At 35.7% G+C, this 23,854-nt stretch overlaps 1 protein-coding gene across 1 annotated transcript in view; it reads left to right on the plus strand.

The window, feature by feature from the left end:
* Positions 1–23,854, plus strand: part of LOC110149659 (uncharacterized) — a 366,055-nt gene that overhangs the window by 189,219 nt on the left and 152,982 nt on the right. The window contains exon 7 of the mRNA XM_070461789.1: positions 7,771–7,812. Coding sequence (XP_070317890.1) covers positions 7,771–7,812 — 42 coding nt within the window. The remainder of the gene's footprint in view (positions 1–7,770; positions 7,813–23,854) is intronic.

Consider the following 23,854-nt stretch of genomic DNA (forward strand, 5'->3'; position numbering starts at 1 on the left):
GAGTTCTGAGATGTTTATGTGTTTGGTGTGACTTTGGGCAGCCTGTATTTTAATGTTCAGGGCTATGTTCCTGTGTTGCTGGAGAATTAATGTGGTATGTCTTACTTTGGAACTTGTTGGCTCTTGGGTGGAGCTTGGTTTCTGTGTAGGTATGGAGGCTTTTGAATGAGGTCTTGTCGATTAATGTTCCCTGGAGTCAGGAGTTTTCTGGTCTTCTCAAGTTTTGGATTTAAGCCTCCTGCCTCTGGCTTCAGTCTTATTCTTACAGTACCCTCAAGATTTCTAAATCCATACTGCACAGATGATAAAACATGTAGGTCAATGGAAAAAAGATTCTCCATAGTGGGGGACACCCAGAGAGGTTCACAGAGGTACATCAAGAAGAGAAGAGGGAGGAAGGAGATAAGGTGACCAGGAGGAGAAGAGGGGAAATCAAAAGGGGAGAGATCAGTCTAGCCAGTAATCAATTCCCTATGTGCTCTCCACAGTCTGGAACACCCAGAGAGGTTAATGGCATTACATAGAAAAGAGAAGAAGAAGGAGTGAGATGGAGATGACCAGGCGGAGATGAGGGGGAGTCAAAAGGGAAGAGACCAGTCTAGCCAGTAATCAGTTCCCTAAGTGTTCTCCACAGCCCAAAACACCCAGAGTGATTCACAGAGTTATGTAGGGGAGAGAAGGGGCAGGGGGGAGATAGAGCTCACCTGGGGCAGAAAAAGGAGAGTCAAAAGGGCAGAGAGCAATCAAGTCAGTAATCACACCCCTAAGCAAAATTGGGTACTGAAGACTGGATTCTTAAAGTTACAAAATTGATAACAAATACTCAAAAGGAAAGATTAAACATCTAGAGTTGATATTAGATTCTGAAAAGACAATAATAAAAATACAAAACAAAATCAATCAAAAAAATTATATATATATATATATATATATATATGAAATTTGCTTTAAAAATAGGGTCTTTTTTGCAAGAACATAGTAGGTTATAAAAATGAAAATTAAGGGAGTAATAAAGAACTTAAAAATAAAAATTAAACAATGATAATAGTAAAAATGTATCTAGGAATTTTTCTGGAGCTGTTGAGGGCAGTGTGGGGTCAGTTCAGTTTCAGATAGTTCCTTATTCCAACTTATACTTCTTCTCAAGGTCTATGGGCCACTTCCAATGCTTAGTCAATGCTAACTACAGGGTTTTAATCTGTTGCACCTGTCACTTTCAGAGCAGTTCCCTCTTCTTTGTTTATTTTGGCTTCCTGTGTTTGCAAGCCTCTTCACTGCCTAAATTCCACCCATACACAATGGGGCGAAGGTGGTCACTTATTTAGGCTTACTTGCTCAGTTATGCTTTGGAGGGAGGAACACTGCAAACAAATATCTGTGGCATGTGTGTGTGTGTAGTTCTTGCAGTGTATGAACCACACTGGGTTTGCTCCAGCCTACAGCGCCTGTGCTTTCCCAGTCTACAGTGCTCAGGCTCCAAGTTGCACTGCAGGGGAACTCTCCAAAGTGGGCCCTGGGATGCATGCACTTCCCACGTCTAAGCTGCTCAGCTTCAGGTTCTTGGGTACTCCACAAAGGCGCAGACTCGGTTGGTTGTGTGTTTTGTGCCCTTCCCAGGTCCGAGGAGCTCAGGTGACCAGGTGCTTGGCGAATGCACTATTCCAAGTGGGCTGTGCATCTTAATCACCCCCCCAGTCCCAGCTGCTCAGTTTCCTGGGTGCACAGTGATAGTGCCATCTCAGGTGTGCCGTGTGTCTCCTCTGGGAAGCTGATCTCAGGCTGAGACCCTCCTGTCAGATGTCAAGTGCCCAGGATCCCAGGAATATTTGGTTAGCAACTGGGAGCCTCCTCACAATTTGTTGGAGGATCCCATCTCTGGGTCCGAGATTGCCCCTTGCCTTCCAGTTCTGGCTGTTGCCAGCTTGCCTCTCTGCCTCTGGTAGGGGGATGGGCCAGTTCATACCCATCTAGATCTCCTTTGGTATTCACTCAATCCTTTGTGTGTGTGTGTGTGTGAGTGGGCAGGGTGCACCTTAGGTTAGAGCTCTTTGTGGGGAAAGTTCTCTCTCTCTCCTCTCTCTCTTTTTCTCTCTCTCTGGCTTTCCCACAGTTTGGGTTGCTATGTTATGTTAGCGCCCTCAGATTGTCCTCAGGGCATTCAGGCCTGGTCCTTACCCTTAGCATGCAACCCACGCCTCCCTTTTCAGCCCCCAGTCACTGATGGCAGACACAAGCATCTGTGCTACTTCTCCACTGGGAGTTGCAGTTAGCCACGTATTTTGTGTGTGTGTGTGTGTGTGCATGTGTGTGTGTGTTTTCCTCCCAGTTATGTTGCCCTCTGAGATTCCAAAGCTCCCCATAGACTCGCTGGTAAGAGGGTTTCCTGGTGTTTGGAAGCTTCTCCTCCTTCACGACTCCCTCCCCCGGCCAGGTCTCCCCATCCCTAACTCTTTTGTCTCTCTTTTTGTCTTTTATATTTTCTCCTATCTCCTTTTAAAGAGAATGGGCTTCCTTTCTAGGTACCTGGTGTCCTCAGACAGCATTCAGAAGTTGTTTTGTGGAAGTTGCTCAGCATTCAAAGGATCTTTTGATGAACTGTAGGGGAGAAAGTGGTCTTCCCGTCCTATTCCTCTGCCATCTTAGGCTTTCCTCTATTTACAGCCTTAATAATTATTTTTGTCCTCCAAAGAACCTTTGTTTATGTGGGTAAAATCTATTGATAGCTACCATATTAAAAATTCAAACCGATAATTTTTGAAAATAGCTATTAATTCATGTGACTGTTGCAATAAACAACTTACTATTTGATAAACTAAATAACATGCATTTCTAAAAATAACTAATAATAATAAAGATGCCACAAAAAAAGAAAAATACAGGCCAATATCACTGATGAACATAGATGCAAAAATCCTTAACAAAATTCTAGCAAACAGAATCCAACAACATATTAAAAAAATCATACACCATGACCAAGTGGGCTTTATCCCAGGAATGCAAGGATTCTTTAATATCCGCAAATCAATCAATATGATACACCACATTAACAAATTGAAAGATAAAAACCATATGATTATCTCAATAGATGCAGAAAAAGCCTTTGACAAAATTCAACATCCATTTATGATTAAAACTCTCCAGAAAGCAGGAATAGAAGGAACATACCTCAACATAATAAAAGCTATATATGACAAACCCACAGCAAGCATCACCCTCAATGGTGAAAAATTGAAAGCATTTCCCCTGAAATCAGGAACAAGACAAGGGTGCCCACTCTCACCACTACTATTCAACATAGTTTTAGAAGTGTTGGCCACAGCAATCAGGGCAGAAAAAGAAGTAAAAGGAATCCAGATAGGAAAAGAAGAAGTGAAACTCTCACTGTTTGCAGATGACGTGATCCTCTACATAGAAAACCCTAAAGACTCTACCAGAAAATTACTAGAGCTAATCAACGAATGCAGTAAAGTTGCAGGATATAAAATTAACACACAGAAATGTCTTGCATTCCTATACACTAACAATGAGAAAACAGAAAGAGAAATTAAGGAAATGATACCATTCACCATTGCAACAAAAAGAATAAAATACTTAGGAGTATATCTACCTAAAGAAACAAAAGACCTATACATAGAAAACTATAAAACACTGATGAAAGAAATCAAAGAGGACACAAACAGATGGAGAAATATACCGTGTTCATGGATTGGAAGAATCAATATTGTCAAAATGGCTATACTACCCAAAGCAATCTATAGATTCAATGCAATCCCTGTCAAACTACCAACGGTATTTTTCACAGAACTAGAAGAAAAATTTCACAATTTGTATGGAAATACAAAAAACCTCGAATAGCCAAAGTAACCTTGAGAAAGAAGAATGGAACTGGAGGAATCAACCTGCCTGACTTCAGACTATACTAGAAAGTCACAGTCATCAAGACAGTATGGTACTGGCACAAAGACAGAAATATAGATCAATGGAACAGAATAGAAAGCCCAGAGATAAATCCACGAACCTATGGTCACCTTATCTTTGACAAAGGAGGCAAGGATATACAATGGAAAAAAGACAACCTCTTTAACAAGTGGTGCTGGGAAAACTGGTCAACCACCTGTAAAAGAATGAAACTAGAACACTTTTCTAACACCATACACAAAAATAAACTCAAAATGGATTAAAGATCTAAATGTAAGACCAGAAACTATAAAACTCCTAGAGGAGAACATAGGCAAAACACTCTCCGACATAAATCACAGCAGGATCCTCTATGACCCACATCCCAGAATTTTAGAAACAAAAGCAAAAATAAACAAATGGGACCTAATGAAACTTAAAAGCTTTTGCACAACAAAGGAAACTATAAGCAAGGTGAAAAGACAGCCCTCAGATTGGGAGAACATAATAGCAAATGAAGCAACAGACAAAGGATTAATCTCAAAAATATACAAGCAACTCCTGCAGCTCAATTCCAGAAAAATAAATGACCCAATCAAAAAATGGGCCAAAGAACTAAACAGACATTTCTCCAAGGAAGACATACAGATGGCAAAAAAACACATGAAAAAATGCTCAACATCACTCATTATCAGAGAAATGCAAATCAAAACCACAATGAGGTACCATTACACGCCAGTCAGGATGGCTGCTATCCAAAAGTCTACAAGCAATAAATGCTGGAGAGGGTGTGGAGAAAAGGGAACCCTCTTACACTGTTGGTGGGAATGCAAATTAGTACAGCCACTATGGAAAACAGTGTGGAGATTCCTTAAAAAGCTGGAAATAGAACTGCCATATGGACCCAGCAATACCACTTCTAGGCATACACACTGAGGAAACCACATCCGAAAGAGACTTGTGCACCCCAATGTTCATCGCAGCACTGTTTATAATAGCCAGGACATGGAAGCAACCTAGATGCCCATCAGCAGACGAATGGATGAGGAAGCTGTGGTACATATACACCATGGAACATTACTCAGCCATTAAAAAGAATTCATTTGAATCAGTTCTAATGAGATGGATGAAACTGGAGCCCATTATACAGAGTGAAGTAAGCTGGAAAGATAAAGACCATTACAGTATACTAACACATATATATGGAATTTAGAAAGATGGTAACGTTAACCCTATATGCAAAACAGAAAAAGAGACTCAGATGTATAGAACAGACTTTTGGACTCTGTGGGAGAAGGCGAGGGTGGGATGTTTCAAGAGAACAGCATCGAAACATGTGTATCTAGGGTTTAACAGATCACCAGCCCAGGTTGGGTGCATGAGACAAGTGCTCGGGCCTGGTGCACTGGGAAAACCCAGAGGGATAGGGTGGAGAGGGAGGTGGGAGGGGGGACCGGGATGGGGAATACATGTAAATCCATGGCTAATTCATTTCAATGTATGACAAAAACCACTGTAATGTTATAAAGTATTTAGCCTCCAACTAATGGACTTTAGAAAGATGGTAACAATAACCCTATATGCAAAACAGAAAAAGAGACTCAGATGTATGGAACAGACTTGTGGACTCTGGGAGAAGGAGAGGGTGGGATGTTTCAGGAGAACAGCATTGAAACATGTATATTATCTAGGGTGAAATGGATAACCAGCTCAGGTTGGGTACATGAGACAAGTGCTCGGGCCTGGTGCACTAGGAAGACCCAGAGGGATCGGGTGGAGAGGGAGGTGGGAGGGGGGACTGGGATGGGGAATACATGTAAATCCATGGCTAATTCATATCAATGTATAACAAAAACTACTGTAATGATGTAAAGTAATTAGCCCCCAACTAATAAAAATTAAAAAAAAATAAAAAATAAATGGAAAATAAATAAAAATAACTGTCTAAAATAGAAAATAATAATAGCTATATCTTTTATATTTTTAAAATCCCTTTTATCATAGTTTAATAGAAGATAGCTGAATATATTGCTTCTGCATTTAATATGTTGTGATAGTGCATGGCATGACCTTCTGGAATACTCTGCTCTATTCTAATAAAAAAAGAGTAAAAAATGCAAATACTCAATATTATTATAGAAGTAATTTTCTCATTTTAACACTCTTGAAAGATCTTGGGGACTCACAGATTTTTCCCAAACCACATTCTAAAAACCTGCTTTATAGTAACCATGGAAAGCATGGTTTCCAAGATAGCAAAAGCCAAAACCAAATAGTTTAGGAAAAGTAGAACACTGAAAATGTTTAATCCAACTCCTCCAATAAATTGGAATAAAGCAACAAAGAAGAGAGAAAACAAAAGACAAACAAATGCTCTAAAATTATAGATATAAGTACAACTATATCAACAGTTACGTTAAATATAAATAGCTTAACCTTCCATTAGAAAGACAAAGATTTTAAAACTATTGAAAATAGGTCTAAGTGTTTTTATGAGTTATACTTTATATATAAAGAGACAGAGATTAAAACTGTGAAGATGGGGAAAGATACCTCATGTAAAACTGAAGGTAAGCAGGGTTCAACAACCTTGATGACTCTTAAGAGATAGTAAGCATGCCTGTGTGCTAAGATGCTTTAGTTTTGTCCAACTCTTTGAGACCCCATGGGGATTCTCCAGGCAATACTGGAGTGGGTTGCCATTCCCTACTCCAGGGGATCTTCCCAACCCAGGGATCAAACCTGCATTTCTTATGTCTCCTGCATTGGCAGGCAGGTTCTTTACCTCTGGTGCCACCTGGGAAGCCCTGACTGGGAAAAAAAAAGCCTCAGACAAAAGCTTTGTTTTTTATATGAAAGTATGTTTTCATTTGTGTGAGGTTCAAAGTTGACAAAAATTGACTTTGAGATAGAATATTGGTAACTACTTGGAGTATAGAATAGGAAGGAACATGGGAATACTGTATAAGTTATTAAAAAGTTACTGTATTCTTGCTCATGTTGTGATCATAGAGGTATATACATAAGCAGAAACATCATCAGGTATATATTTATGATACTCATGCATTTGTATGTCATTTGTTACAAAATAAACAGATGTCTTAAAAAGAAACTGTGGTGGTCAGGAAAACTATTAAATATGTCATTTATCTTTAAAAACTTTGGCAGTTAAGTGAGACTTGTCATTTGAAGAAAAAATGGAAATTTAATCTTGGACAATGATAACAAAAAAGATTGAAGAGATTGAAATATAAGAGGTTTAAGGTTATTGTATTTATCCAAGGAGGGTATAGATTTTTATTAAACAGATTGTTATGCATGTTAAAAATTTTATGTTAAAGGATCATATAAAAGGTATAATGTTTTGACCAGTAGAGTAGGAAACAAAGAAAATGAAGAAAACATATTTTAATAGAGTCCAGGGAAAATGAAGTAAATGGGCCAAGAAAAATACATAGTACATGAAAGGTAAAATAAAATGGCAGAATGAATCAAAATGTATCACATCACAATAAATATAAATAGATAAAATTCATCTGTTGCAATACAGAGACCTCTCAGATTGGTGCAAGTCTCTCAGATTTTGGAGGATGCCTTTTTATAACTTGAAAATTAATATATCATTTGAAACACATTAGCATTATTATTCAGAGAAGGCAATGGCACCCCACTCCAGTACTCTTGCCTGGAAAATCCCATGGATGGAGGAGCCTGGTGGGCTGCCGTCTATGGAGTTGCACATGACTGAAGCAACTTAGCAGCAGCAGCAGCAGCATTATTATTTAATATTTATTCCATGCCCTCAAAAAAGAAATAAATAACAGATTTTATGTCAACAGTTATACACTAACTTCTGATTTATTTTTCTTGTAGTCTGATCTCAGCCATGAAATGGAATCTGATATGATAGATGTGGTAAGTGGCCTCTCAAGGTTTTGTTTTGTAAAATAAAATATTTCACATATACTATATTCTTTTAAATATTAGAATACCCAATAATTATATTTTGTTTAGTACATGGTAGAAATGTATAGACACATACACTATATGTGTGTGTGTTTATTGAATGTTTAAAGCATATTTGCTTTATATTTTTGTCATACAATTTAAGCTACCCAGGTAGTTCAGTGGTAAAGAATTTGCCTGCCAGTGTAGGAGACACCAGTTTTATCCCTGGGTCAGGAAGATCCCCTGAGGTAGAAATGGCAACCCACTCCAGTATTCTTGCCTGGAGTATCCCTTAGACCAAGGAGCCTGGTATGCTACAGTCCATGGGGTTGCAAAAACTTGGAAACAACTGAACATGCATGCATACACAGTTTAAATTGGATGAAACAAGGAAAAATTAAATATTTCTTACAGAATAAAATATTCTAAAATGTGAGACAAAAACCTATAAATTAATTGAAAATATATAATTATAATGGGCAAATATAAGCATCTTTATTTCAACATATTGTTAAACAAAAACAAAAAATATTTGCTTTATTCACATTTCTGATTTGGAATATTCTTCCTCTGAAGAATAATTTATTTGTGTGCCATTTTCTTTTGGCAGAGACTGCCACTGCTCTTTGGTATTTTTAAGAGAAGAGGCCTTAATATACTTAATAAGTCAAAGTTATATGAATTTGTATGTGTCAAATATTAGTAGAAAGAAATTCATCTTTGTAAAATTTAAATCTTTGGGAAATATTTTCCTCAGTAAGTCCCAGTGAAAGAAACTCTGTGCCTACATCTACTGCCTTTGGTATCTGTGTTTGTGTTTGTTTAGAAAAAAAAAAAAAGAAAAACATGATAGTAGTCTCTAGAATTACAGATTGCCTGAAGTATTTCAGATGCTGCTGAAACAATTAGAATTAATTAATTGTACTTCTTCCTTTCTATAGTCTGATATTAATTTGAAGGATGTTTGATAGGTTCCCTCATAAAATTGTAAATATTTAAGAGTAGTTTTGTAGCTTTTGTATTTTGTTTGCTGCTTAGCAGTTTTTTCATGCCAAAAGAAAGTGGAATACTAATTCCCATTTTTAACATATGGCACAAGAGAAGAGCATTCTGCCTTAAAAATTGCCTCCATTTGCAGCTTGCTGATGTTTTAATGTAATTTATTTGGCTTTACAATGTGTTCCTTTTCAGAATGAAAATGTTCCTGTAGTATACACAATATTAAAAAAGTTCACAATTTTCTTTAAAGTGCAAGAAAATTTTGGATATCCTTTATGAAAAATAGACTTTTGGTGAGGCAAAGTTGAAATAAAGCATGAGGACACTGAGTCCATAGAGAGAAAAACTGGAGAAGAAAAACAGGTTGCTTCCAAGTTTTTCCTAGGGACAAGATAATTTGCTCTTGAAGCATTTTTTTTTAAGTTTAGTTACCTATGAAGTGAGTTCAACTTCAGTAACAAACTAGGAGTCATCAAAGTCATTGTTGAAAATGAAATGACTGTATTTTGTGTCTGCAATAAATCACCATTACATCTTTATCATAATCAGCTCAGAGGAGGTTTTGTATTTGAGATTAGCCTTTTTCAGAAATCATGAAATAGGATTATGTCAAACACATTATTTTATTACATTCTTCTTGCTTTTGTTAACTGGAAGGCTTTAGGAAAAGTATTTTGTACAGATGAAACGAACTTTGAGATCTTTAATAAGTATTGCTTCTTAGGTATAGGTAAATGTTTAAATATTTTTCTTAATAATGTTTTAATAAACATTCAATATGTTACCTAATGTATTTATTTATTTATTTATTGTTATCATACAGATTGTTACTTTCTAACCATTTTTATTTTCTCTTCGTCTATTTTCCTCTCTCACTGCTCCACATGGGAACTAAAACTAAAGTATTGATGTGAAATATGGGAGATGATCATAGATTTGAAGAACATAGTTGTTCTTGTGCAGTTGCTTAGTTGTGTCCAACTCTGTGACTCCATGACCTGCAGCGCACCAGACTTCCCTGTCCTTCACTAAATCCTGAAGTTTGCTCAAACTCATGTCATTGAGTCAGTGATGCCATCCAGCAGTCTCATCCTCTGCTGCTCCCTTCTCATCTTGCTCTCAATCTTTCCCAGCATCAGGGTCTTTTCCAATGAATCAGCTCTTCATGTCAGGTGAACAAAGTATTGGAGCTTCAGCTTCAGCATCAGTCCTTCCAATGAATATTCAGGGTTGATTTCCTTTAGGATTGACTGGTTTGATCTCCTTGCTACCCAAGGGATTCTCACGAGTCTTCCCAGCACTACAATTTGAAAGCATCGATTCTTTGATGTTCAGTCTTCCTCATGGTCCAACTCTCACATCTGCACATGACTACTGGAAAAACCATAGCTTTGACTAGACAGACCTTTGGTGGCAAAGTAATGTCTCTGCTTTTTAATATGCTGTCTAGGTTGATCATAGCTTTTCTTCCAAGGACCAAATGTCTTTTAATTTCATGGCTGCAGTCATGGTCCACAGTGATTTTGGAGCCCAAGAAAATAATGTCTATCACTGTTTCCATTGATTCCCCACCTATTTGCCATGAAGTGATGGGCCCAGATGCCAAGATCTTATTTTTTTGAATGTTGAGTTTTAAGCCACCTTTTTCACTCTCATCTTTCACCTTTGTCAAGAGGCTCTTTAGTTCCTCTCCACTTTCTGCCATTAGGGTGGCATCATCTGCATATCTGAGGTTACTGATATTTCTCCCAACAATCTTAATTCCAGCTTGTGATTCATCCAGCCCAGCATTTCACATGATGTATTCTGCATATAAGTTTAATATTCAGGGTGACAATATACAGCCTTGATGTAGTCCTTTCCAAATTTTGAACCAGTTAATTGTTCCATATCCAGTTCTAACTGTTGCTTTTTGACCTGCACACAGGTTTCTCAGGAAGCAGGGAAGGTGGTCTGGTATTCCCATCTCTTTAAAATTTTCTACAGTTTATTATGATCCACACAGTCAAAGGCTTTAGTATAGTCAATGAATCAGAATTAAATGTTTTTCAAAAACAATAAAATATACAATATTTTTTAATAATATTTACTAAGTATAAACACTTTTCAACGTATTTTATACCTGAGTTGGGAAGATCCCCTGGAATAGAGGGCATGGCAAGTCATTCCACTATTCTTTCCTGGATGATCCCCATGGCCAGAGGAGGCTGGCGGGCTACAGTCTATGGGGTCACAAAGAGTCGGACATGACAGAGCTACTAAGCACACACGTATGGTGACATTTAACTAAAAATTTTTGGTAATTTTCCCACAGCAACTTTCATTTCCCCTCTCTCTGCACTGTAGTGTTTGATTTTTGCAAGTTATATAGTTGACCCTGTTGTTTCATTGTTACCACTTATTCAGCTCTTTTACAACTATAATCCACTTACTCAATGAACATTTACTGAACATACATTATATGTTATGCATTGTTCGATATACTAGGAACAAGCAAGGCACATACCTCGATCCCTACTGAGTTTGAATAAACAAGTAAGTGAAATATATAGTATGTTGCATGATGATAAGTGTTATAGAGAAAAATAAAGTGAGGAAGTAGGATCAGGTTCCAGCAAGCATGATTGAATGTTAGGGATTGACTCAGTGAAAAGGTGAATTGAGCAAAGACCCTAAGAAGGTGAAAGATCAGGCTTTAAACCATGTGGCTATCTGGGGGAGGTATGTTCTAAGTAGAGGATACAAAATGCAGAGTATGAGAGAGATTCATACCTTATGTATTCCAAGAATAACAAGAATGCCAATGTGGTTTTAATGAGATATGGAGGGGAAAGGAAGTGGGGAGTAGACATAGTCAAAGCTGAGGTCTAAGAGCAAATTGATGGAGGGGCAGATTATATATGTAGTGGGTCACTGTAAAGACGTTCCCTCAACATTTGATTATGTAAACTTTCAAACATAAAAAAGTTGAAAGAATTATACAATAAACCTCCATATCCATACCACCTGAATTCCACAAAAAAACATTTTATTGTACTTGCTATAGTAAACTACATCATCTGTCTGTACATCTATCTACCTGCCAATCCATCTTATTTTTTATCATGTACTTCAAAACAAGTTGTAGAAATCAGTTTATTCATCCCAAATACTTCAGCATTCATGACATTAATGGAATTTCAATACTGATTTTCAGTTCAGTTTTATAGAAAAAACATTATAAAATGAAATTAACCAGTCTTAAATCGATCATTCTGTGAATTTTAGCAAATATAAAATGCACATATAACAACTCCTTGTGAAGGTATAGAATAATCTCCTCACCTCAAGAAGTATTCTCATGCTCATTCTGAGTCATCCTTCATGCTTCTCCCCCAGTTCTCACCCTCTCACCAAGAAGGAACTTTGGTTCTGATTTTTTTCCACCTCTAAATAGTTTCAACAGTTCTGGAAATTCATATAAGTGAAATTATACTTTATATGCTATTTTTAGAAGGCGTTTTCATTCAACATAATGTTCTTTATATCACTTTTTTGTATCAGTTGATTTTACCATTATATTGTTATGTAGTATTGCATTGTATGAATATACTGCAGTTTATCCTTTTTTCTGTTGACAAAAAACCCTTCCTTCATTTGTAGGTATTTCCGAAGATAAATGAAAACATATATGCACAAATAGACCTTAAAATATTCATGGATAATAGAAAACTCTTAGGGCAAAGTTATTCCCAATTTAAGGCTATTATGAATAAAGTTGTTATGACTATATTTCATGGAAGGGTTTTTTTTAAGATGATTTTTTGAGCAGTTTTAGGTTCAGAGCAAAGTTAAAAGGAAGGTAGACACTTCCCATATACTCCCTACCTCCATGCATGCATAGCCTTCCCCTTTATCAATGTTCCTTGCCAGAGTGCACATTTATTACAATTGATGAACCTACATTGACACATCATAACCACTCAAAGTCAATAGTATACATCATGATTCACTGTTGGTGTTGTACATTCTATGAGTTTGGACATATGCACCATGACATATGTACATCATTGTAGTTCATAGAATATTTTCACTGCCCTAAAATTTTTCTGTTCTCCATGAATATTTTAATGTCTATTTGTGGATATGTTTTCATTTCTCTCTAGAAATACCTACAAATGAAATTGTGGGGGAAGGTATATGTTTAGTTTCATTAGAAACTTCCAAAACTTTACCTAAAACTTTTATTTTTATTTTACTCTACAATAAAAAGGTACAAAATTTCCAGTTACTCCACATCAAACTTCTCAATTCTAGTCATTCTGATGGATGTGTAGTTGTTTCTAATTGTAGATTTAATTTGCACTTTGGTATTAGGTGATCATGTTAAGCATGTTTGCAAATGCTTTTTTGCCCTTGCATTTATGTGTGTAGAGTGTATGCTCAAAATTTTGCCTATTTTTTTTTAAATGAATTGCTTATATTTTTGTTTTTGAGTTGTTGGTGTCTTTTTTTTTTTATCTTGGATATCAATTGTTTGTCAAATGTTTAATTGATGAGTATTTTATCCCAGTGTTGTTGTTGTTCAGTTGCTAAGTCCTGTCCAACAATTTGTAACCCCATGAACTGCAGCACGCAAGACTTCCCTGTCCTTCACTAACTCCTAGAGTTTGTTCAGACTCATATCCATTGAGTCGGTGATGCCATCCAACCATCTTATTCTCTGCCACCCGTTTCTCCTTTTGCCTTCAATCTTTTCCAGCATCAGATTATTTTCCAATGAGTTGGCATTTCACATCAGGTTGCCAAAGTATTGGAGCTTCAGCTTCAGCATCAGTCCTTTCAATGAATATTCAGAGTTGATTTCCTTTAGGATTCACTAGTTTGAACTCCTAACTGTCCAAGGAACTCTTTAAGATTCTTCTTCAGCACAATTCAAAAGCATCAATTCTTCAGCACTCAGCCTTTTTATGGTCCAACACTCACAACCATGCATGGCTACTGAGAAACCCATAACTTTGACTATACAGACCTTAGTGGGCACAGTGATATTTCTGCTTTTTAATACACTGTCTAGGTTTGCCATTGCTTACCTTCTAAGGAGCAACTATCTTTTAATTACATGGCCACAATCACCATCTGCAGTGATTTTGGAACCTAAGTAAATGAAGTCTGCCACTGTTTCCCAATTTACTTGCCATGAAGTGATGGGACCTGATGTTATGATCTTAGTTTTTTTTTTAATGTTGTGTTTTAGGCCAGCTTTTTCACAATCCTCTTTCACCTTTATCTGCCTTTAGTTCCTCTTCACTATCTGCCATTAGAGTGGTATCATTTCCAAATTGTTGATATTTCTCCCAACAATCTTGATTCCAGCTTGTGATCCATCCAGCTGGGCATTTTGCATGATGTACTCTGCATAGAAGTTAAATAAGCAGGGTGACAGTATACAGCCTTGATGTACTCCTTTGCCAATTTTGAACCAGTCCATTGCTCCTTGCCTGGTTTTAACTGTTGCTTCTCGACCCTCATACAGGTCTCTCTGGAGGCAGGTAAGGTGGTCTGGTATTCCCATCTCTTTAAGACTTCCCCACTGTTTGTTTGTTTTTTTCCTACATTATTTAATATAGAACTTACAGATCATTGTGTTTTCCATAAGAATATTAAGTTGTTTCAGTACCATTTGTTGAAGAGTTTTCTCTTTCAATTGGATTGTTTTGGTGTCTTCGTCAAAAATTGTGTGACTGTTTAAGTGAAGGTCTGTTTCTGGCCAGTCTATTCTGTTTTATTACCTATTAGTCAATATTTATGCTAGCTCCACACTATTGTGATCACTGGGGATTTACATTAAATCCTGAAGTTAAATAATGAATATAATTTCTACCCATGGAATCAGTTATTTCAAATACTAGGTGTTTAAAAGGACCTAGTTGAAATTGTGTTAACTCTTTGCAAAGTACATAGTAATGTATACAGACATTGTTTCCTGATGACACAGTAATACCATTTAGACAAGACTTTTGTTTATTTTGCTTTTTTGTTTGGAGTCGGGGTTAGAATGAGCAGAGGAAGAGGCAGGAGATATTTGTTGCCTGAATTGAATCCTGGGTTCCATTGTACTGTGGAAGAAACTATAGTGGAAGAAGCTGACATCAGGGTTATACCATAATTAAAAAATATTTTCCCTCTTTGGTTCTGTCGTTTCCCAGGTGCTTTGTTCTGAAATACATCACAAGTCACTGTACAGGGGGAGGAAGGTTATTGTTCTTTAACAATCATCAAAGAATGCTCTCTATATTAATTGCAGGGTAAAATAAACTAATAAGTCCCATAAAGTTCTATATGTATATCATAATTTCTAAAAGGTAAAATGTGAATATTTGGTGACCAGCATTTTGCAGGTGGTATCTGGTATTTTACACTTTATGTAATTCACATTATCCCATCTCCTTCATCCTGTAGGACCTACCTAAATGTTACAGTATGATTATTTTTATTCCATAGAATTTATTTTTTTCCGAAGTCTTGCTCTATGGCATAAATAATGTATCTTTCTGATTGAAAAAGGCAGCGATTTCATCTGCAACATGAAGCATATGAAAATACAATTGGATAATAACTTCTCTGACAGTTCTTGTGATTTGGAATAAGAAATAGACAAGAGCAAAAAGCGATAATGAATTTTTATCTTTTGTTTGAAAATAAGTAACTCCAAGTAAATGTCAGATTTCAGTGAAAAAGCAAAGCAGCAGCAAATATATATAATATTTTTCAAAAGCTGAATTGATAGTTTCTTACTTAAAAATAATAGCAGCTAATATATAGTTCTTACCACATGCTGTGCACTATTTTAATCACTGTGCATACATTTACTCATTTAATCCTCACAAAATTCTATACCATAGAAGCTTATAATTGTTCATATTTTAAAAATTAGTGTTCTGAGGCACAGAGAAATTAACTTCCAAGGCCACACTACTAATTATTTTTGTAACTGAGCCTACTTTCAAAGTACATGCTTTTAGCCACTGTGGTGTACTACCTCTCTATCTCTAGCAATCTTACTCATTAAATTCAGCTAGATTCAGCTACCTTTTTGAGTATTAGGCAGATTGTTAGTTTTGTATTTGCTTTACCTCATAGCCCAAATTGATGTGATATTTTTTATTTAAATCAGAAAAGCCAAGGTTTGAGAGAATTTATATGAAGGTGGAGGAACAATTAAAGTGAAAAAACACAGGGAAAAGAGAGTAAAAATTGTTACAAAGGGTAAAGATTTTTTAAAAGCAAACGTCTCTTTAGCAGATATTAACTTATGGTAGTTGAATTTATGAACGCTTTATAAGAAGAAAACACTGAAAATGAATTTTTATTTAAGATGTACTGTTTCGTGGAATTTTATAACAAATCCTCTTGAAGCCAACTAATTTTGTAAAGTGTACTTTTCATGTGTGATTAAAAAATGTGTGATAAATAATACCTTCAAAATTATATTCAGGATATCAAAAGATAGTGCAGAACACAATAGTTGTTATTTGCACATAATATTATTTCATGATTTTTCAGATGTTCACAAAAAGTTTGAAATGAAATAGATTCCCCTGTACATTAAATTGACTTATTAAATTCCTTTAAAACACTTTATGGTTGTTTTCATGTCCTGGCTATTGTAAATAGTGCTGCAGTGAACATTTGATTACAGATATCTTTTGTTGCTTTTGCTGTTGTTGTTAGAGGATAATTGCTTTACAGTATTGTGTTGGTTTCTGCCATATGAAAACATGAATCAGCCACAGGTATACATATGTCCCATCCCTCCTGAAACCCCCTCCCATCTCCCATGCCATCACATTCCTCTAGTGTGTCAGAGAGCACTGGGTTGAACTCCCTATGCCACACTGAAAATTCCCACTTGCTATCTATTTTACATATGGTAATCTATATGTTTCCATACTGTCCTCTCAATTTGCCCCACCCTCTCCTTCCCCCACAGTGTACACAATTCTGTTCTGTATGTCTGCATCTCCAAAATGGGTTCATCAGTACTATCTTTCTATATTAGATTCCATATGCATGTGTTAGATATTTGTCTTTCTCTTTCTGACTTATTTCACTATGTATTATAGGCTCTAGATACATCCACCTTATTAGGACTGAATTGAATGTGTTCTTTTTTTTCCCCTTTCTCTCTTCTTTTTTTTTTTAATTTAAATTTATGTATTTATTATTGAAGGATAATTGCTTTACAGAATGTTGTTGTTTACTGTCAAATCTCAACATGAATCAGCCATAAGTATACATATATTCCCTCCCTTTTGAACCTCCCTCCCACCTCCCTCCCGATCACACCACTCTAGGTTGATACAGAGCCCCTGTTTGAGTTTCCTGAGCAATAAAGCATTCCTGTTGGCTATCTGTCTTTCATATGGTAATGTAAGTTTCCATGTTACTCTTTCCATACGTCTCACCCTCTCCTCCCTCTCCCCATGTCCACAAGTCTGTTCTAGATGTCTGTTTTTCCATTGCTGCCCTGTAAGTAAATTCTTCAGTATTTTTTTTCTAGATTCTGTATGTATGTGTTAGAATACAATATTTATCTTTCTCTTTCTGACTTACTTCACTCTGTATAATGGGTTCTCGCTTCATCCAGCTTATTATAACTGACTCAAATATGTTCCTTTTATAGCTGAGCAATATTCCATTGTGTCTATATACCATAACTTCTTTATCCATTCATCGGTTGATGGGCATTTAGGTTGCTTCCATGTTCTAGCTATTGTAAATTGTGCTGCAGTGAGCAATGGGACACATGAGTCTTTTTCTTTTCCTTTTTTTTTTTTTTTTTTTTTGTCTTTTTAAATTTTTGTTTCCTCAGGATATATGCCAAGGGGCTGTATTGCTGGGTCATTTGTTGATTTTATTCCTAGTTGTTTTTTTTTAAAGAATCTCCTTACCATCTTCCATAGTGGCTGTATCAATTTACATTCTCCCCAACATTGCAAGAGTGTTCCCTTTTCTCCACACCCTCTTCAGCATTTATTGTTTGTAGACTTTTTATGATGGCCATTCTGACCAGTGTGAGGTGATGTCTCATAGTTTTGATTTGCATTTCTCTAATAATGAGCGATTTTGAGCATGTTTTTGTGTATTTGTTAGCAGTCTGTATGTCTTCTTTGGAGAAATGTCTGTTTAGGTCTTTTTCCCACTTTTTGATTGAGTTGTTTGTTTTTCTGGTATTGAGTTGTATGTGCTACTTGTATATATTGGAAATTAATCCTTTGCCAGTTGTTTGATTTGCTATTATTTTCTCCAAATCTGAGGGTTGTATTTTAACCTTGCTTATAGTTTCCTTTGCTGTGCAAAGTTTAATCAGGTCCCACTTGTTTACTTTTGGTTTTATTTCCATTACTCTAGGAGGTGGTTCATAGAGGATCTTTGATTTATGTCATGGAGTGTTCTGCCTGTGTTTTCCTCTTAGTTATAGTCTCTGGTCTTCTATTTAGGTCTTTAACCCATTTTGGTTTGTCTTTGTGTGTGGTGTTAGGAAGTTTTCTAATTTCATTATTTTACATGTAGCTGTCCAATTTTCCCAGCACCATTTATTGTAGAGGCTGTCTTTTCCCCATTGCGTATTCTTGTCTCCTTAATCAAAAATAAGATATCCATAGGAGCATTGGTTTATCTCTGGGCTTTCTATCTTGTTCCATTGGTCTATGTTTCTGTTTTTTTGCCAGTACCATACTTTCTTGATGAATGTACCCTTGTAGTATAATATGATGTCAGGAAGGTTGATTCCTCCAGCTCCACTCTTCTTTCTCATGACTGCTTTGGCTATTCAGGGTCTTTTGTGTTTCCATATGAACTGTGATTTTTTTTTTCCAGTTCTGTGAATGATGCCATTGGTAATTTGATTGGGATCATATTGAATCTGTAGATTGCATTTCATAGTATAGTCATGTTCACAATATTGATTCTTCCTACTCAGGAACATGGAATATATCATCATCCATTTATGTCATCTTTGATTTATTTCATTAGTGTCTTATAATTTTCTGTGTACAGTTCTTTTGTCTCCTTAGGTAACTTTATTCCTAGATATTTAATTATTTTGGTTGCAATGGTGAATATGATTGACGCTTTAATTGCTCTTTCGGATTTTTCATTGTTAGTATATAGAAATGCAAGTGATTTCTGTGTATTGATTTTGTATCCTGCAACTTTGCTTAATTCACTGGTTAGTTCTCAGTTCAGTTCAGTCGCTCAGTCATGCCCGACTCTTTGTGACCCCATTAATCACAGCACACCAGGTCTCCCTGTCCATCACAAACTCCCAGAGTTTGCTCAAACTCATGCCCATTGAGTCGGTGATGCCATCCAGCCATTTCATCCTCTGTCGTCCCCTTCTCCTCCTGCCCTCAATCCCTTCTAGCATCAGGGTCTCTTCCAAAAAGTCAACTCTTCACATGAGGTGGCCAAAGTATTGGAGTTTCAGCTTCAGCATCAGTCCTTCCAATGAACATCCAGCACTGATCTCCTTTAGGATGGACTGGTTGGATCTCCCTGCAGTCCAAGGGACTCTTAAGAGTCTTCTCCAACACCATAGTTAAAAAGCATGAATTCTTCAGTGCTCAGCTTTCTTCACAGTCCAACTCTCACATCCATACATGACCACTGGAAAAACTTTCTTCAGTTTAAGTCTGAATTTGGCAATAAGGAGTTCATGATCTGAGCCACAGTCAGCTCCTGGTCTTGTTTTTGCTGACTGTATAGAGCTTCTCCATCTCTGGCTGCAAAGAATATAATCAGTCTGATTTCGGTGTTGACCATCTGCTGATGTCCATGTGTAGAGTCTTCTCTTGTGTTGTTGGAAGAGGGTGTTTGCTATTACCAATGCATTCTCTTGGCAGAAATCTATTCGCCTTTGCCCTGTATCATTCTGTACTCCAAGGCCAAATTTGCCTGTTACTCCAGGTGTTTCTCGACTTCCTAATTTTACATTCCAGTCCCCTATAATCAAAAGGATACAAGTGATTTCTGTGTGTTGATTTTGTAACCTGCAACTCTGCTTAATTCACTGATTAGCTCTAGCAATTTTCTAATACTATGTGTAGGGTTTTCTATGTACACTATCAAGTCATCTGTAAATAGGTAGAGCTTCACTTATTCTTTTCTGATCTGGATTTCTTTTATTTGTTTTTCTTCTTGATTGCTGTAGCTAAGACTTAAACAACTAAATTGAATAATAGTGGGGAAAGGGGACACCCTTGTTTTTTTTCTTATCTTTGGGGGAATGCTTTCCATTTTTCACCATTGAGAATAAATATTTGGTGTAGGCTTATCATATATGGCCTTAACTATGTTGGGTTAAGTTCCTTCTATGCCCATTTATTGAAGAGTTTTAATCATAAATACGTGCTGAATTTTGTCAAAGGCTTTTTCTGTATCTATTGAGATTATCATATGGCTTTATTTTTCAGTTTGTTAATATGGTGTATCACACAGATTAATTACCATATATTGAACAATCCTTGCATCCCTGGAATAAACCCAACTTGATCATGGTGGATGAGCTTTTTGATGTGTTGTTGAATTCTGTTTGTTAAAATTTTGTTGAGGATTTTTGCATCTATGTTCAACAGTGATATTTGCCTGTAGTTTTCATTTTTTGTGTTATCTTTGTCTGGTTTTGGTATCAAGGTGATGATGGCCTCGTAGAATAAATTTGGAAATGTTCCTTACTCTGCAAATTTTTTTTCCATTTATTTTCATTAGTTGAAGGCTAATTGCTTTACAATATTGTAGTGTTTTTTGCCATACATTGACATGAATTTTTGAAAGAGTTTTAGAAGGATAGGCATTGGCTCTACTCTAAATGTTTGATAGAATTCTGTGAAGCCATGTGGTTCTGGGCTTTTGTTTTTTGGAGATTTTTGATCACAGCTTCAATTTCAGTGCTTGTAATTGGGTTGCTCAAAATTTCTATATCTTCCCGGTTCCATCTTGGAAGATTGAACTTTTCTTAGAATCTATCCATTTCTCCCAGATTATCCAATTTATTGCCATATAGTTTTTCACAACAATCTCTTATAATTCTTTGTATTTCTGTATTGTCTGTTGAATCCTCTCCTTTTTCATTTCTAATATTGTTGATTTGATTCTTCTCTCTCTCTCTCTCTCTTTTTTTTCTTGATGAATCTGGCTAAAGGCTTATCAATTTTGTTTATCTTCTCAAATGATCAGCTTTTAGTTTCATTAATCTTTACTATTGTTTCTTTCATTTCTATTTCATTTATTTCTGCTCAGATCTTTATATGATTTCTTTCCTTCTACTAATTTTTTTTCTTCTGTTTCCAGTTGTTTTATGTGTAAAGTTGTTTATTTGATGTTTTTCTTGTTTCTTGAGGTAGGATTGTACTGATCTAAACTTCCCTCATAGAACTGCTTTTGCTGCATCCCATAGGTTTTGAGTTGTGTTTTCATTGACATTTGTTTCTAGAAATAATTTTATTTCCCTTTTGATTTCTTCAGTAACCTATTGGTTATTTAGAAATGTATTGTTTAATCTCCATGTGTTTTTGTTTTTTACAGTATTTTTCTTGTAATTGATATCTAGTCTCATAGTGTTGTGGTCAGAGAAGATGCCTGATACGATTTCAGTTTTCTTAAATTTGCTGAGGTTTGATTTGTGACCCAAGACGTGGTCTATCCTGGAGAATGTTCCATGTGCACTTGAGAAGAAGGTGTATTCTGCATTTGGATGGAAAGAGACCCATCTCGCCTAATGTATCATTTAAGACTTCTGTTTCCTTATTAATTTTCTATTTTGATGATCTGTCCATTGGTGTGAGCAGGGTGTTAAAGTCTCCTACTATTATTGAGTTACTGTCAGTTTCTCCTTTTATGTCTGTTCGTGTTTTTCTTATGTATTGAGGTGCTCCTATGTTGGATGCATAGATATTTATGATTATGTCTTCCTCTTGGATTGATTCCCTTGATCATTATGTAGTGTCCATCCTTATCTCTTGTAATATTCTTTATTTTAAGGTCTATTTTGTCTGATATGAGGATTTTCATTTTCTTAAAATCACTCTGAAGCAGTGAACCTTTTTCCCCCAGATTTATATACAATTGCATATAATATTGTATAAGTTTAAGGTTGCACAATGTGATGATTTGCTGTTGCAATGAGCTTAGTTAATACATCCTTCACTCCAAAAAGTTATCATTTAATTGTTGTAATGGTAAGAATATTTAAGATCTACTTTGTCATACATTTTTAAGTATGCTATATATTTTTGATAACTTCGAGGCATTAAGCTATACATAAGATCTTCAGAACTTAACCCTCTTATTCCTCTTATATCTGGAAGTTTGTACCCTTTAACCAAATCTCCTCGTTTCCCCTGTCTCAACCCTGACAAATGTGTATATTTTAATGAATATAATATCCTTTTCTTGTACTGGTCCCATTATCATTATATAATGCTATTCTTTGTATTTTTTTCTAGCTTTTGTTCTAAAGTACATTTTGTCCAATGCAAATATTGTTAACAGCACTTTCTTGTCATTTCCTTTTGCATGAAATATACTTTTCAATTTCCTCATTTTCAGTCTGTGTGCATCTTTTATTAGTGCATATTATATTAGTTTCAGGTGTACAACATAATAACTTGGTATTTACATACATTGTGAACTGATCACCACAATAAATCTAAATATCATACACCACCTTCCATAACTACATTTTTTTTCTTATTATGAAAACTTTTGAGGTATATTCTCTTAGTAACTTTCAAAATGTAATACTATATTATTAACTGTTGACACCATGCTGTACATTACATCACTATGACTTACATCTTTTATAACAGGAAGTTTATACCTTTTGATTCTCTTCACTCATTTCACCCCTCCAGACGCCCTTCTCTCTGAGAACCATCACTCTGCTCTCTATAACTCTAAGTTCAGATATTTTTATGTTCATCTTTTTTTTTTTTTAGAATCCACATAAAAGTGGAATCATATGGTATTTCTCTTTCTTTTTCTGAATCATTTCACATAGCACAATGACCTCGAAGTCCATCCCTGTTGTCACAAATGGCAAGATTTCATTCTTCTTTATGACTTTATTCCTCACTCTATACATATGTTACATATTTGTTATCCATTCATTCTTTGAGAGAAACATAGGTTGTTTCCATATTTTAACTAATGTCAAAAATGCTACAGTGAACATGGAAGTGCATATAACTTTTTAAATTTTTTTTCTTCATTTAAATTTCCAGAGGTGAAGTTTCTGGATCACATTTATTTTTATTGTTTTGAGAAAACTCTAGAATGTTTTCCATAACAATATTGCACAAAATTCTGTTTACTTCATATCCTCATTGGCACTTATTTCTTGTATTTTTGATAATAGCCATTCTAATGAGTATAAGGTCATATCTCACTGTGGTTTTCATTTGCTTTTCACTGATGATTAGCGATGTTGGGCATCTTTTCATGTGCCTGTTGTCAGCCTTTCTTTGGAAGAAGACCTATTCAGGTCTTTTGCCCATTTTTAACTGGATTATTTGTTTGTTGGCTACTGTCTTTTATGATTTCTTTATATATTTTGAACATTAACATTTTATCAGATATATGATTTGTAAATACTTTTTATTTTGTTGATGATTTTGTTTGTGGTGTACAAGTATTTTAGTTTGTTGTAGTTCTATTTATTTATTTTTGCTTTTGTTGCCTTTGGAGTCAGATCCAAAAGATCGTTTCTAAGAGTGAATCAAGTAAGTAGTTTGCCACCTAGAAGTTGTATGATTTCAGGCTTTGCATTTAAGTATTTAATCCATTCTGAGCTGATTTTTGTGTATGGGTGTAAGATAAATGTTCTAGTTTTATTCTTTTTCATGTGGTTGCCATGTTTACCCACAAACATTTATAGAAGAGACAATCCTGTCACCATTATGTATTTTTGCCTCCTTTCTCAAAAATTAATTGACCCTATATGCATGAGTATATTCCTGGGCTCTCATAT

This window comes from Odocoileus virginianus, chromosome X (assembly GCF_023699985.2).
Source record: "Odocoileus virginianus isolate 20LAN1187 ecotype Illinois chromosome X, Ovbor_1.2, whole genome shotgun sequence".
In the NCBI taxonomy this organism is placed as follows: Eukaryota; Metazoa; Chordata; class Mammalia; order Artiodactyla; family Cervidae; genus Odocoileus; species Odocoileus virginianus.